Consider the following 13,367-nt stretch of genomic DNA (forward strand, 5'->3'; position numbering starts at 1 on the left):
ACGTTTTGGTTTCAGGGAAAGGAAAACAAGAGATATAGACGATGAAGTAGATAGATATAAAACAAATATCTGCAAAAAAGATATGCAAAAAAGTAACGATGATAAAGATCATCCTTTATCTCTCGTTTCCATTTCCCCTAACTCTAGTCTCGAGTTCGAAGGGTCTTGACCAGAAACGTCACCCATTCCTTCTCTCCAGAAATGTTGCCTGTCCCGCTGAGTTACTCCAGCCTTTTGTGTCTATACCAAATCATTGTCGGGATAAGAACCAATTTTGCTTTCATTGGTGGTGGGGTTAACATTGTCTGGGATACTGGCAATTGGCTTTCTCTGCTCAGCCCCTGGAATGGAATTACAATCAACAACCATTTGAATCAGAGGTAAAAATTGGATCTCTAGTTAGTTTAGAGATACAGTGCAGAAACAGGCTGTTCGGCCCACCGATTCCACGCCGACCGGCGATCCCCTCACACTAACACTATCCTGCACACACTAGCTTCAATTTACAATTATACCAAGTCAATTAACTAACAAAACTGGACGTTTTTGGAGCGTGGGAGGAAACCGAAGATCTTGGAGAAAACCCACGTTGTCACGGGGACAACGCACAAACTCCGTACAGACAGCACCTGTAGTCGGGATCGAACCCGGGTCTCTGGTGCTGCAAGCACTGTAAGGCAGCAAATCTACCGCTAAGCCACTGTGCTGCCACATGTCTTCTAAGTTAAGAAGACATTCTAGTTTCAAAATTCCTATTTAATTTGTATTCTACCAGACTAAAAGTGGAGTTCTGAGGAGCAACATTGGAAGTTATACATACTTTGATTTTCAATTATCAAGATTAATTTTGTATCATAACTAAGTTAGCCATTATTCAAGAATAGTTTTGTATATTTACCCTGGACTTGGGGGAACCTTCCCAATTTTCATCCACATACTTCAAGGACAGCTCCAGCATACAACTGATGGGGAAAAAACAAAACGGTAGCAGTTAACAAAACGCAAATTTATTATGCTAACGCCCCGACTCTGTTAATCTGCATGGTTAACATAAGATTGCTCAACTACTTTAATTAACGCAATGTGAATGAGTTAATGAATAATTAATCTTTTCAGAATACCTCAATGGTTCACCAATAAGACCAGTATTTCATTCTAACGGTGGTATGTTTTATCAATGACATTTCAAAGGCCTGTTCCATTACCTTTTCTCCGAGTCAGTCTAGAATGCTAACTGATTGTGTCCACGATGACCAACTAATCAGTCTAGAACAATAAACAGGAGTTCAATAAGTGGACAATGAATTTCTAAAACCGTGCACATAAAACTTTTATAGATACAGCATCAAAAAGATAGAGATTTTGATTCAAGGAGAGAAACTTCAACAACCGATCCAAAGGCATGATTTGAACTCTAAAAACAAATGCTCCACTAAAACCTTCTTATTCGGCTCACGGTTAGGTACGCGCCATTGGTTTAGGCACAAATCGGTAATTTGCAATTTATGATGGTAGAGATAGGACGGGTAATTTTATTAAAAATTATATAGATGTTGCCTTAAACTAGATTAAACGTACCATTAAATTTAATGCTTCTAGATTTGAATGGCCAACAAGAGGGAAACAGGGGGCAGCTGGCAGAGCCTCACAGCATCAGAGACCCAGGTTCGATCCTGACCTCGGGTGCTGTGTGCGTGTAGTTTGCACGTTCTCCCTGTGACCACGTGGGTTTCCTCTGGGTGCTCCTGTTTACTTCAACATCCAAATCACATGCGGGTTTGTAGGTTAATTGTCCCTCTGTAAATGACCTGTTGTGGAGGGAGTGGATTTTAAAGTCGGATAACATAGAACTAAAGCGAACGGGTGATCGATGGTCTGTTTGGACTAGGTGGGACAAAAGGCCAGTTTCCATGCTGTATCTGTACGCTAAACTCCATTTTGGTATCCCAATTCTCATTTCTGACGAAGGGTGTATGACCTGAAATACTAACATTTTACAGATCCTATCTGACATGCTGAACTTTTCCAGCATTTAAAAAAAACAAACAAATATCTGACAATTGTTTATTCTTTCATTTTTTTCATAGCAACACAAATGGATTAGTAATAGTGTCGATCTGTGGATTTTCTAAGCCGCAGTTTTGAAAGTACAGATGAATGTGCCATGTTTTCTCTGTGAAGAGTGCATTCTACGACAAGGAAATACAAAAGTCCTTGTTCTTGAAAAGAACTATTATATTGATGAATTTCACCCACGGAATGTGGGACCCTGGGACAAATGATAAAGGATTTACTGTCTAGCTTCCAATTACACAGCGCATATTTTATTCCATTATCAATGGCCACTGGACAGTAATATCAAGCTGCAGCTGGAAGCAATGAGAGGTTGCAGGTACTATGCTACGGCATGCATTTCATTCATTTTGTTTTGTTTAAGTTGGTACCTCCTTCCCCCTATCACATCTTCCTCGCTCGGCAATAGTCAGTGGCTAAACAGACAGAAAATCCAATTATATGCAGAAACAAACGGCGAAGAAAAAAACCCATGGAACAGAACACATAATACAGAATAGTAATTACGGACAATTCAGTTGAACAATAAAAGTCCTATTCTCAACCATTTTGTTGCTTCCCATCGGTTAGCTACTAAACAAGAAGATACTGTTCACATTTTATTGACAGTCTTTCCATCCAACACTTTGCAGCCATCAACAAATCAAAAGTGTGCTATTTATTAAATCCTCAGAGCAAAAATAGTAATTTAGCAGGGGAAATAAAAGAAACAACCCCCAGTAAGCAGGAATATGTTGCTCAAATGCCATTTGGTCTCAAATATCAGAAAAACTGAAAGCTAAATTGAGGTGTTGGGCATACCTGTACAGCAATTAGAAATTAGTAAAGGAAATAACAGATTTGTTCAATGCAACTGTGTATATATACAGCCACAAATCAATGTCCAGTTATTTACTATCCGAAGGATAGCATTTAGAAAAAGTAATGCTGAGAAATGTCTCATCTGAAAAATTCAAATTTAGCATTATTCTCAATCAGCTACGATCAAATGCCATATGCCTTTCCAAGTCCTGAAAAAAAGGAAAAAAAAACACTTTTGTGCCTCCTATTCTAATTGAACTGTGAGCAGAAAGTTTTCAATTCACCCGGTGTTGATTCACAGCTCTTCTATATATTTGCTATATATTTGAAATACAAATGACTAATTTATACTCGGTATTGCATATTATGTGAAAGGGACAAATGTGGAACTTACTGGTTGGTGAGTGTATTCCAAAACAATGCAGCAGTTGCAAATTAATGTCTTAAAAATATTCTCTGGGCAACACTCACAAAAAACAATGACAGTCTGAAGCTGTCAGATGCTCAATTTTAACCAGTAAAGGTACCTTCACCAAATATTAATTTACAACAAATTTTGGGAACTTCCAAATTCTCATTCCAATGAAGCATGTTTACACACAGCTAAACATGCAACCGAGAAATGTAAAAACAAGGAACCGCAGATGATGGTTTACAAAAGACACAAAGTGCTGGAGTAACTCAGCCGGTCATTTCCGAAGAACATCTCTGATGGGAAACATCACCCATCGATCTTCTCTGGAGACGCTGCCTTGGTGTAAACATGGAAGGTGCCCTTTGGCATGTCCTGTCCGTGCAGGCTTTAAGCAAGCGCAACATTTCCATTCTCTTACACTCCCTTTATAGCACTCGGTCAAAGGACTATCAGGCCGAAAGGCCGGACGACAAAGAACCATCGGGCCACAGCCTGCCGATGAGAACTGCCTCCGAACTCAACCCCGAGCAACTGGCGTTGACAGGGGCCACATCCGAACTTGCCCACGAGCCAACGGACATGGGGCTGAGGATGGGCCGCGGCGAGATGGTCGGGCCGCGGAGAACAAAGACTGATCCTGCGGGAGAGGAGGCATCAAAGAGGGACCATCAGGGTACTTTGGTATTTTGTCGGGGCCAGGTATATGGAGATTTAGTTTACTTTGTGCATTGTACCCAAAACCGAGAAATTTCACTTTTCAATGCTCCAACTGGGTCCCCCCTACAACTGGCCCTTGCAGTGCATTGCAGCCCCTCGCCATTAAGTGATGCTGTCATCAAGACTATTTTAGCTACCAATTTACAAATATCAGTTCACCGAACATGTCAATCCAGTGATTAGGCAGCCCAACTTTCATTCAGCATTGACATGAATCAGTTTATAGGTACAGCCATTTTGGACTGGGAGGTTGAATAGAAAATAGAAAAGTTTAACGGCACCATTTTAGCCATGCACCAAAAGTCTCTCACTTAGCAAGTCCATGTACACCAATTGATCCAAAACAAGCAATTACATTGAGAAGCAAATTGCTGTCTATACTTTCAGCAACTGCAAATTCATTTGGGCAATTTCATGCATAGTTAATCTCATTCCCAGCTCATCCTTGTTTTTCTGATTGGAAAAAGTGCACATCTGGCTTCAAAACAAATTGTTTTAGCATATACAGTGCATCCAAGTTTCACGGGTTGCAATGTCACATGACGATGGATTGGTGAGGAATTAAATATTGTCCTGTTGTGTTTTGCTCACCAGTTAGTGCGGAGAAACAACATATCTCAAAGAAGAGTGGTTGCTGCATATTTCTTACATGATTTATTGAAGAAATTCTGTGCAGCTAAGAAACAAGAATGTTATATTTACTCCTAGTGACTACTGAATTGGAAAGTAGCCCAATGCTGAATCTTCACTATTTCGTCTTGGAAGCAGATGGAGAGGAAAGATGATACAAGCGGTAAAATGGAGCACAAATTCAAGTACTCCTCGCAAGCAGCTGTCCCACAGGAGATTTTTTTATAGTTTCAAGAGTCAAGAGTGTTTTGTTGTCATTTGTCCCAAACAGAACAATGAAATTCCTATTTACAGCAGCACAACAGAACCGGAAAAAAGTTGTGTGTGTGCGTCTACACACACACGCACAACTTTTTTCCGGTTCTGTTGTGCTGCTGTAAATAGGAATTTCATTGTGTCTACACACACACACACATATAAAACAAACAAACAATAATGGTGCAAAAAGACAAAACCAACGCCCTCAAGTCTAAGTAGTTCAGAGGTTTTATTTAGAAGTTGTAGCGTTTAATAGCCCAATGGCTGTAGGGATTTCCTAAAGTTAGTCCATTTGCAATTAAGCAGTCAAGTTTCCTTCATTAATTAGCTGTTTCACTGTCGCAATAAGTATTAAGATTTTGACAATGTAATTATTGTAATTTTACTTTTGTATTAAATCCAGTTTTAGTCACGAGTCTCAAACATCTCAATGCTCTGCCGGAAAATTTACTTGACTGCACATTAATAAAATTAATACCTGCTGACTTCCATATGCAGCTTCACAGTTAGACTTTTTTTTTGTTTGGAAGAAAAAAATGCACAATAATAAAGGGAACAGGGCTACTACTGAGGACTGGGGGGGGGGGGGGGGGGGGAATGACAGGGAATGAAATTCAACCCATTAAAACCCAAGTTTTGAAATACAAATTGATTTGCAAAATGTACAATGAGATTTGGATAACAGCCGAAAAGCTGGAGGCAATTTGGACAAGCACATTGAATCGACAAATAAATGACAGATGCAAAGCAACATGGATAAATAAGGTCATCCATTTTGGTAGGGAAAATAGAAAGGCAGAGTATTAGTTCATTGGTGATAGACACAAAATGCTGGAGTAACTCAGCGGGACAGGCAGTATCACTGGAGGGAAGGAATGGGTGGCGTTTTGGGTCGAGACCCTTCTTCAGACAGGTTAGGGAAGTTAGGGATCCCTAACCAGTCTGAAGAAGGGTCTCGACCCGAAACATCACCCTTTCCTTCTCTCCAGAGATGCTGCCTGTCCCGCTGAGTTACTCCAGCTTTTTGTGTCTATCTTCAGTTTAAACCAGCATCTGCAGTTCCTTCTTACACATTAGTTAATTGGTAATAGGTTTGGAAACCTTGACCTCAGAATCTGAAGAGTCTCGACCCGAAACGCCATCCATTCCTTTGATCTAGAGATGCTGCCTGTCCCGCTGAGTTGCTCCAGCATTTTGTGTCTATCTTCGATTTAATCTAGAATCTGCAGTTCCTTTCTACAAGTTGATGCACAAAAGGATCTGTGTGGCCTTCAATAAACAGGTGCAGGCAAATAGCATTTTGGCCTTCATTGTAAGTAAAATGAAGCATTGTGAGCAAATATGTAAGGAGATAGCAGATATTAGTAGTAAGCACAGAGTAGTGATTGTGGGTGATTTCAATTTTCCGTACATAGACTGGGAATCACATTCTGTTAAAGGACTGGATGGTTTGGAGTTTGTAAAATGTGTGCAGGATAGTTTTTTGCAGCAATACGTAGAGGTACCTACCAGAGAAGGGGCAGTGTTGGACCTCCTGTTGGGAAATGAGACGGGTCAGGTGACGGAGGTATGTGTTGAGAAGCACTTTGGGTCTAGTGATCACAATGCCATTAGTTTCAATATAATTATGGAGAAGGTCAAATCTGGACCAAGGGATGAGATTTTGGATTGGAGAAAGGCTAATTTTGAGGAGATGAGAAAGGATTTAAAAGGAGTGAAATGGGACTTTTTGTTTTATGAAAAGGATATAATAGAGAAATGGAGGATATTTAAAGGTGAAATTTTGAGAGTACAGAGTCTTTATGTCCCTGTTCGGTGGAAAGGAAAGAATAATAATTTGAAAGAGCCGTGGTTTTCCAGGGAAATTGGACACTTGGTTCGGAAAAAGAGGGAGATATACAATAAATATAAGCGGCAGGGAGTAAATGAGGTTCTTGAGGAATATAAAGAATGTAAAAGGAATCTTAAGAAGGAAATTAGAAAAGCGAAAAAAAGATATGAGGCTGCTTTGGCAAGTAATGTAAAAGTAAACCCCAAGGGGTTCTACAGATATGTCAATAGCAAAAGGATAGCGAGGGATAAAATTGGTCCATTAGAGAGTCAGAGTGGACAGCTATGTGCTGAGCCGGAAGAAATGGGGGAGATATTAAACAATTTCTTTTCTTCGGTATTCACCGAGGAGAAGGATATTGAATTATGTGAGGTAAGCGAAACAAGTAGAGTAGTGATGGAAATTATGAGGATTAAAGAAGAGGAGGTACGGACACTTTTGAAAAATATAAAAGTGGATAAGTCTCCAGGTCCTGATAGGATATTCCCTAGGACATTGAGGGAAGTGAGTGCAGAAATAGCAGGGGCTATGACGGAAATATTTCAAAAGTCATTAGAAACGGGGATGGTGCCGGAAGATTGGTGCATTGCGCATGTTGTGCCTTTGTTTAAAAAAGGTTCTAAAAGTAAACCTAGCAATTATAGACCTGTTAGTTTGACGTCTGTGGTGGGAAAATTAATGGAAAAGATACTTAGGGACAATATATATAATTATTTGGATAAACAAGGCCTGATTAGAAACAGTCAACATGGATTTGTGCCTGGAAGGTCATGTTTGACTAATCTTCTTGAATTTTTTGAAGAGGTTACCAGGGAAATTGATACGGGCAAGGCTGTGGATGTTGTCTATATGGACTTCAGTAAGGCATTTGACAAGGTTCCACATGGAAGGTTGATTAAGAAGGTTAAATCGTTGGGTATTAATAGTGAGGTTGCAAGATGGATTCAACAATGGCTGAATGGGAGATACCAGAGGGTAATGGTTGACAATTGAATGTCAGGTTGGAGGCCAGTGTCTAGTGGAGTACCCCAAGGATCTGTGTTGGGTCCACTGTTGTTTGTCATTTACATTAATGATCTGGATGATGGTGTGGCAAATTGGATTAGTAAATATGCAGATGATACTAAGATAGGTGGTGTAGTTAATAATGAAGTAGAGTTTCAAAGTCTACAGAGAGATTTGGGCCTTTTGGAAGGGTGGGCTGAAAGATGGCAGATGGAGTTTAATGCTGATAAGTGTGAGGTGCTGCATTTTGGTAGGACAAATCAAAATAGGACGTACAGGGTAAATGGTAGGGAATTGAGGAATGCAGTGGAACAGAGGGATCTGGGAATAACTGTGCATTGTTCCCTGAAGGTGGAATCTCATGTGGATAGGGTGGTGAAGAAGGCGTTTGGTATGCTTGCCTTTATAAATCAGAGCATCGAATATAGAAGTTGGGATGTAATGTTGAAATTGTACAGGGCATTGGTGAGGCCGAATCTGGAGTATGGTGCGCAGTTCTGGTCGCCAAATTATAGGAAGGATGTCGACAAAATGGAGAGGGTACAGAGGAGATTTACTAGAATGTTGCCTGGGTTTCAGCACTTAAGCTACAGAGAGAGGTTGAACAGGTTGGGTCTTTATTCTTTGGAGCGTAGAAGGTTGAGGGGGGACGATAGAGGTTTTAAAATTTTTAAGAGGGACGGACAGAGTTGACGTGGGTAGGCTTTTCCCTTTGAGAGTGGGGAAGATTCCAACAAGGGGCCATAGCTTCAGAATTGAGGGACAAAAGTTTAGGGGTAACATGAGGGGTAACTTCTTTACTCAGAGGGTGGTGGCTGTATGGAATTGGCTTCCGGTGGAAGTGGTGGAGGCAGGCTCGATTTTATTATTTAAGAGTAAATTGGATAGGTATATGGATAAGAGGGGATTAGAGGGTTATGGTCTGAGAGCAGGTAAATGAGACTAGGTCAGAGAGAGTGGTCGGCGTGGACTGGTAGGGCCGAACGGGCCTGTTTCCGTGCTGTAGTTGTTATATGGTTATATGGTTATATGGTTAAAAGGAGCATGAACACAAGAAAATCAGCGCATGCATTGGCCAGCATGCCCCTTAAGTCCGTGCTGACATTCAATACGATCATGGTTGATCTATGCTGACCTCAGCTCCTCTTCCGTGCCATTTCCTCATCGTCCTCAATTCCACCTATTTATCATTGTCTAACTGGCTCTTGTGACTAGATTCTGCAGGTGGGACAGGATATACTCAGGAATTTGCATGTTCTCTGTACGGCTCAATTCACAGTGAGCAGTACTATGTCAGCGTATTGCTTCACTAGCCTGAAGAACAGCTCTCCAAAATTGGAGATTAGTTTGGTTCCTCGTAACCCCGCCTGTCACGGGAGAAGCAGTGGTTCAATACTCCGATTGGGACAAGTATTTCCAAATTTAAACAGAAGTGCAGGTCGTATAAAAAATGATTAATGCGGACAAAGAGTTTGGCGTTGATGTAACTTAAGGGCTCACAGGGAAACATGCAAATTTCACACAGACAATACCCAAGGTCAGGATCAAGGTCAGAATCTCTGGCGCTGCGAGGCAGCAGCTCTACCCGCTGCCCCACCAGGCCGTCCTTAAAGCCCCACATTTGCTACCTGCTTTCACAGTGCAAGAAACTAAAGCACATCAGAAATAGTCAGTAACCAGGGGACAAGAGAGGGAAATGAATTGATAGTAATTACACAAAGTTGTACAATGGGTGACTGCATAGAGATTGTGGCCAGAGGTCCTGCACCAGGATCAGCCAGACATACATAGCTTATTATCCTGAATTATAAGTATGAAGAAGGGTCTTGACCCGACACTTCTCCCATTCCTTCTCTCCAGAGATGCTGCCTGACCCGCTGTTACTCCACCATTTTGTGTCTACCTTTGATTTAAAACAGCATCTGCAGTTCTTTCATATACAAAGCTTATTACACCATTCATTTTTCCAATTCCTCCACCTCTTTAGAAATGCATGTAACTAAGCTCATGGTCTATTCCCAGCTGCTTAATTTTGGTGCAATAAAGCATTTATATTATCCAATAATTTGAATTACATTTAACACTACAAAGTGTGAATTTAATACTATTTGAATCAAGGTGCTAATTTGAAAGATATTGAGATACACATTACAAAAAGCGTTTTCTTTAAAATAATTTAGTTTAGAGATGCAGCGTGGCAACAGGCCCTTCGGCCCACCGAGTCCGCACCGACCAGCGTTCCCGTACACTAACACTACCCTACGCACACTGGGGACAATTTTACATTATACCAAACCGATTAACTTGTACGTCTTTGGAGAGTGGGAGGAAACCAAAGATCTCGGAGAAAACCCATGCGGTCTCGGGGAGAACATACAAATTCCGTGTAGACAAGCACCTGCAGTCAGGGTCGAACCCGGGCCTCTGCCGCTGTAAGGCAGTGGCTCTACCGCTTCGCCACCCTGCCGCACACGTACCTGTCACGTAATATGTACGTACTTACCTTCATTAGCCAGGCATAGAATATAAAGCAGAGGGGGTTATGTTGCAAACATTATAGGGGGAAGACAGAGGATTGGGACTCTTTTAAAGAGCAACAAAAGTTAACTAAAAAGGCAATACGGGGAGAAATGTTAATACCCAACGATTTAACCTTCTTAATCAACCTTCCATGTGGAACCTTGTCAAATGCCTTACTGAAGTCCATATAGACAACATCCACAGCCTTGCCCTTATCAATTTCCCTGGTAACCTCTTCAAAAAATTCAAGAAGATTAGTCAAACATGACCTTCCAATGCACAAATCCATGTTGACTGTTTCTAATCAGGCCTTGTTTATCCAAATAATTATATATATTGTCCCTAAGTATCTTTTCCATTAATTTTCGCACCACAGACGTCAAACTAACAGGTCTATAATTGCTAGGTTTACTTTTAGAACCTTTTTTAAACAAAGGCACAACATGCGCAATGCGCCAATCTTCCGGCACCATCCCCGTTTCTAATGACGTTTGAAATATTTCCGTCATAGCCCCTGCTATTTCTGCACTAACTTCCTTCAATGTCCTAGGGAATATCCTATCAGGACCTGGAGACTTATCCACTCCAGGTAGCGGAGTGAGGGGGTATGGGGAGAAGGCAGGAATGGGGTACTGATTGAGAGTGATCAGCCATGATCGCATTGAATGGCGGTGCTGGCTCGAAGGGCTGAATGGCCTACTCCTGCGCCTAGTGTCTATTGTCTATTGTCAAATATACTCAACAATCGTTAGGCTAGAGCCAAATGGTGTCCGTAGTTGTGGTCACTTCAGTAAAGGATGAATGAGAATACACAGCAACATACGCGGAGGAGATTCACCACGTTGTTGTGTTTCAACTGAGGAGAAACTGGATAGACTGGGTTTATAGAAACAAGGAACTGCAGACACAGGAGAGGTCTGAAGATGGGACGCGACCCGAAACGTCACCCATTCCTTCTCTCCCGAGATGCTGCCTGACCCGCTGAGTTACTCCAGCTTTCTGTGTCTACCTTCGATTTAAACTAGCATCTGCAGTTTTGTTTTCCTACGCAAGGAAACCGCAGATGCTGGTTTCACAAAAAGACACAAAGTGCTGAAGTAACTCAGCGCGTCGGGCAGCATCTTGACCTGCTGAGTTACGCTGCCTGACCCACTGAGTTGCTGCATTTGGTGTCCTTTTTAGCAGGGCTGTGGAGTCAATACCCAAAACACCTGAATAGGTGATGTTTTGGGTATGGACTCCACAGCCCCGCTAAAAAGGACTGTGGACTTCGACTCTTTGATTTCTTGTGTATCCGACTCTGACTCCAACTCCAGCAGCACCAAAATTGCTCCGACTCCGACTCCACAGCCCTGCTTTTTAGACTGGGCTTGTTTTCCTCAGAGCAGACAAGGCTGAGAGGACTTGATCGAGGTGTACAAATTTATGAGGGGCGTTGAAAAGGTTGAGAGCGAGAAACTTCTTTTTGCGGGTATCTACAACTGACAGATATAAAGTAATTCATAGAGGATTTAGGGTTTGAAGAATTTTTGCATCTAGAGGATAGTTGAAATCTAGATTCCACTTCTTGAGGTATTGGTGGAGGCAGGTACACACACATACAACATTTAGTAACTTAGATGAACACTTGAAACACATAGAAAACTACGGGTCCACTGTTAGAAAATCTGTTTCGCATAAATCGGTACTGAATGTCCAGCACAGTCTGGATGGGCTGAAGCTTCCATGCTATGTGATTCTATGAATCTAGAAATCCACATGCACATGTTGTGAATTTGAACATTACCAATTAGTTATCCCAGGGCAAGTGAACTTTGTATTTTACCACATGGTCCCAGCCTGTTTTGTAATCTTGGTCCTAGCACGTACAAAAGGGCAGCACAGTGCAACGGCTGGGAGAGCCACTGCCTCACAGCGCCAGAGACCCGGGTTTGATCCTGACCTCCACTGTGTGGAGTTTGCACGTTCTCGCTGTAACCCCACGAGTTACCTCTGGTTTCCTCCCACATGCTAAAGACATGTGGGTTTGTAGGTTGATCGGTCTCTGTAAATTGCCCCTAGTACATAGGGAGTGTATGTGAAAGTGGGATAACATAGAACCAGTGTGAATAAGTGATCTGTGGTCGATCTGGACTCGGTGGGCCAAAGGACCTGCTTCCACACTGCATCCCTCAATCAATCAAAGCTACAATGCAGAGGTGCAATGCAAATGGTGTTAAGTCAGCATTTGACTGTGTATTAAATAATGCAACCTTGAAAAAATCTGAGGCCAATGGGAAATTCTCCAAAGGTTGTAGACCTATCCCTTCAAAAAAGATGCTTACATTTGCCGAAGTTAGAGCAGTATAATTCTGTACAGTTCAGACTGCCACTCTACAGTAAGGATTTGCTAGCAATGGAGAGCTGAAGAGGTTCACTGGATGTTTCCTGGAATGAAGGGGTGCAGTTAAAAAGCAAGATTGCAGAGGTTGGGCTGGCCCCATAGCAGAAGCGTCCACGTCGCAGAGCTGGAAACTGGAAGAGCTCTGAGCTAATTCTGCTACCACCATCATCTATTGTACAAGTGACGGCTCCCACTGATTGTCGCTGGAAGCTTGCGCCCTTTTCAGGACGGACGAAGATAGTGATGTAACATTTGAAACATGGATGATGGACACGAAAGAAGAGGAGGTTGGGCTAATTCTTATCAGAACATACAAGGCAGCGGGGTGACACACAGAGACTTATAAAATTATAAGGGGCACAGGTAGAATCTTTTCCCTAGGGCAGGGGAGTCTGGAACTAGAGGGCACAGGCATAAGTGTGGTAAAGAAGCTGAAAGGTATGCCTGCTTTCATCTGTCGAGGTATTGGGCATAAGATTCAGGAAGTCATGCTGCAGCTTTATAACATTTTGTTTAAGCCACAGGAGAGAGTGCAGAAGAGGTTCATCACAATGCTGCCTGGATTAGAGGGTATTAGCTACACGTATAAAATCAGAGACTGGATATTGGCCCAGGCAGATGCTGCCTGTCCTGCCGAGTTACCCCGGCACTTTGTGTCTCTTTTTGTAAACCAGCATTTGTAGTTCCTCGTTTCTCTATATTTCTATATGTATTCATATCATTATTTGCAAGAT

General features: G+C 41.9%; 1 protein-coding gene across 1 annotated transcript in view; it reads right to left on the bottom strand.

Annotated features, from left to right (window-relative positions):
• selenof (selenoprotein F) overlaps positions 1–13,367 on the bottom strand; it is a 41,123-nt gene that overhangs the window by 16,606 nt on the left and 11,150 nt on the right. Inside the window, exon 3 of the mRNA XM_078407896.1 lies at positions 899–962. Within this exon, the coding sequence (XP_078264022.1) occupies positions 899–962 (64 nt within the window). The remainder of the gene's footprint in view (positions 1–898; positions 963–13,367) is intronic.

The sequence above is a fragment of the Rhinoraja longicauda genome, chromosome 11 (assembly GCF_053455715.1).
Source record: "Rhinoraja longicauda isolate Sanriku21f chromosome 11, sRhiLon1.1, whole genome shotgun sequence".
In the NCBI taxonomy this organism is placed as follows: Eukaryota; Metazoa; Chordata; class Chondrichthyes; order Rajiformes; family Arhynchobatidae; genus Rhinoraja; species Rhinoraja longicauda.